Source organism: Nanorana parkeri, unplaced genomic scaffold (genome assembly GCF_000935625.1).
Source record: "Nanorana parkeri isolate BGI_ZX_2015 unplaced genomic scaffold, ASM93562v1 scaffold3337, whole genome shotgun sequence".
Classification (NCBI taxonomy): Eukaryota; Metazoa; Chordata; class Amphibia; order Anura; family Dicroglossidae; genus Nanorana; species Nanorana parkeri.
Window position 1 is genome coordinate 48,423 of NW_017309605.1, and position 1,198 is coordinate 49,620.

The 1,198-nt window shown below is 54.9% G+C and overlaps 1 protein-coding gene across 3 annotated transcripts in view; it reads right to left on the minus strand.

Annotated features, from left to right (window-relative positions):
- LOC108803050 (glycerol-3-phosphate dehydrogenase [NAD(+)], cytoplasmic-like) overlaps positions 1-1,198 on the minus strand; it is a 14,324-nt gene that overhangs the window by 6,146 nt on the left and 6,980 nt on the right. For all 3 annotated transcript variants that reach the window (XM_018574893.1, XM_018574892.1, XM_018574894.1), the window contains exon 5: positions 1,028-1,166. In XM_018574893.1, the coding sequence (XP_018430395.1) occupies positions 1,028-1,166 (139 nt within the window). The remainder of the gene's footprint in view (positions 1-1,027; positions 1,167-1,198) is intronic.

Sequence of the window (1,198 nt, forward strand, 5' to 3'; positions counted from 1 at the left end):
CCCTCCACCCTCAGTACCCTGTTCTGCCCCTCCACCCTCAGTACCCCCTACTGCCCCTCCACCCTCAGTACCCTGTTCTGCCCCTCCACCCTCAGTACCCTGTTCTGCCCGTCCACCCTCAGTACCCCCTACTGCCCTTCCACCCTCAGTACCCTGTTCTGCCCCTCCACCCTCAGTACCCTGTTTTGCCCCTTCACCCTCAGTACCCCCTACTGCCCCTCCACCCTCAGTACCCTGTTCTGCCCTTCCACCCTCAGTACCCTGTTTTGCCCCTCCACCCTCAGTACCCCCTACTGCCCCTCCACCCTCAGTACCCTGTTCTGCCCCTCCACCCTCAGTACCCTGTTCTGCCCCTCCACCCTCAGTACCCCCTACTGCCCCTCCACCCTCAGTACCCTGTTCTGCCCCTCCACCTTTAGATCCCTCCTGCAGTCACCCAGACCCCCGATTGACGGCACATAACATCTGAATGCGGCCTGCTGGGGCCGTATTATTCTTACGTCTCATGGAAGTCAGTAATCGGACTCATTATATATGTAAATGAGTCACCTAGAGGGGGCGTGTCCTACCAAGACGTGTGATCGGCCCCCGGGGGCCAGGATGGCACGAATGGAAGGTTCACCTGGAAGGCAATGTGTAATAAACACAATTATATATCAATAATCTTCCCTCCCAACCTGGAGGACGGAAATGTCATTGTGACTCCAACACATCAACCATCTCATTGTAAGAGAACCTGTCACCTCCACCCCACAGGGCAGTTCATGGCGGAGCTCCAACACCCCCGTTATTACCTCCATCTTCTATACATGAGTTGTGTGGATGTGACCCGGACGACATTTCTTGTGTTCTGTTATTAGAAACAACGGAATTATTTTCATTAAATGTAACTTTTTTCCCTTCGCTCACTTCCTGTCTATATGCGCGCTCTCCACGTTGGCTGCACATCATTGCTGTGGCCCTGATGGTGAGAATGGTGAACCGTGACCATGGCGGAGATCTGCGCGGCTCCTATCGCCGATCTTACCGATGGTGCTCTCGCAGAACTTCCCTTCGGCCACCTCGCTGGCGATATTTGCCCCCATCAGAACGCTGATCTGTATCCCGAGCTTCTCCCGGATCACATCTGAGATCAGCTTCAGTCCGCCGGGACCCTGATCCACTCCCTGCAGGGGGGAGAAGAAAAAATATTATACAC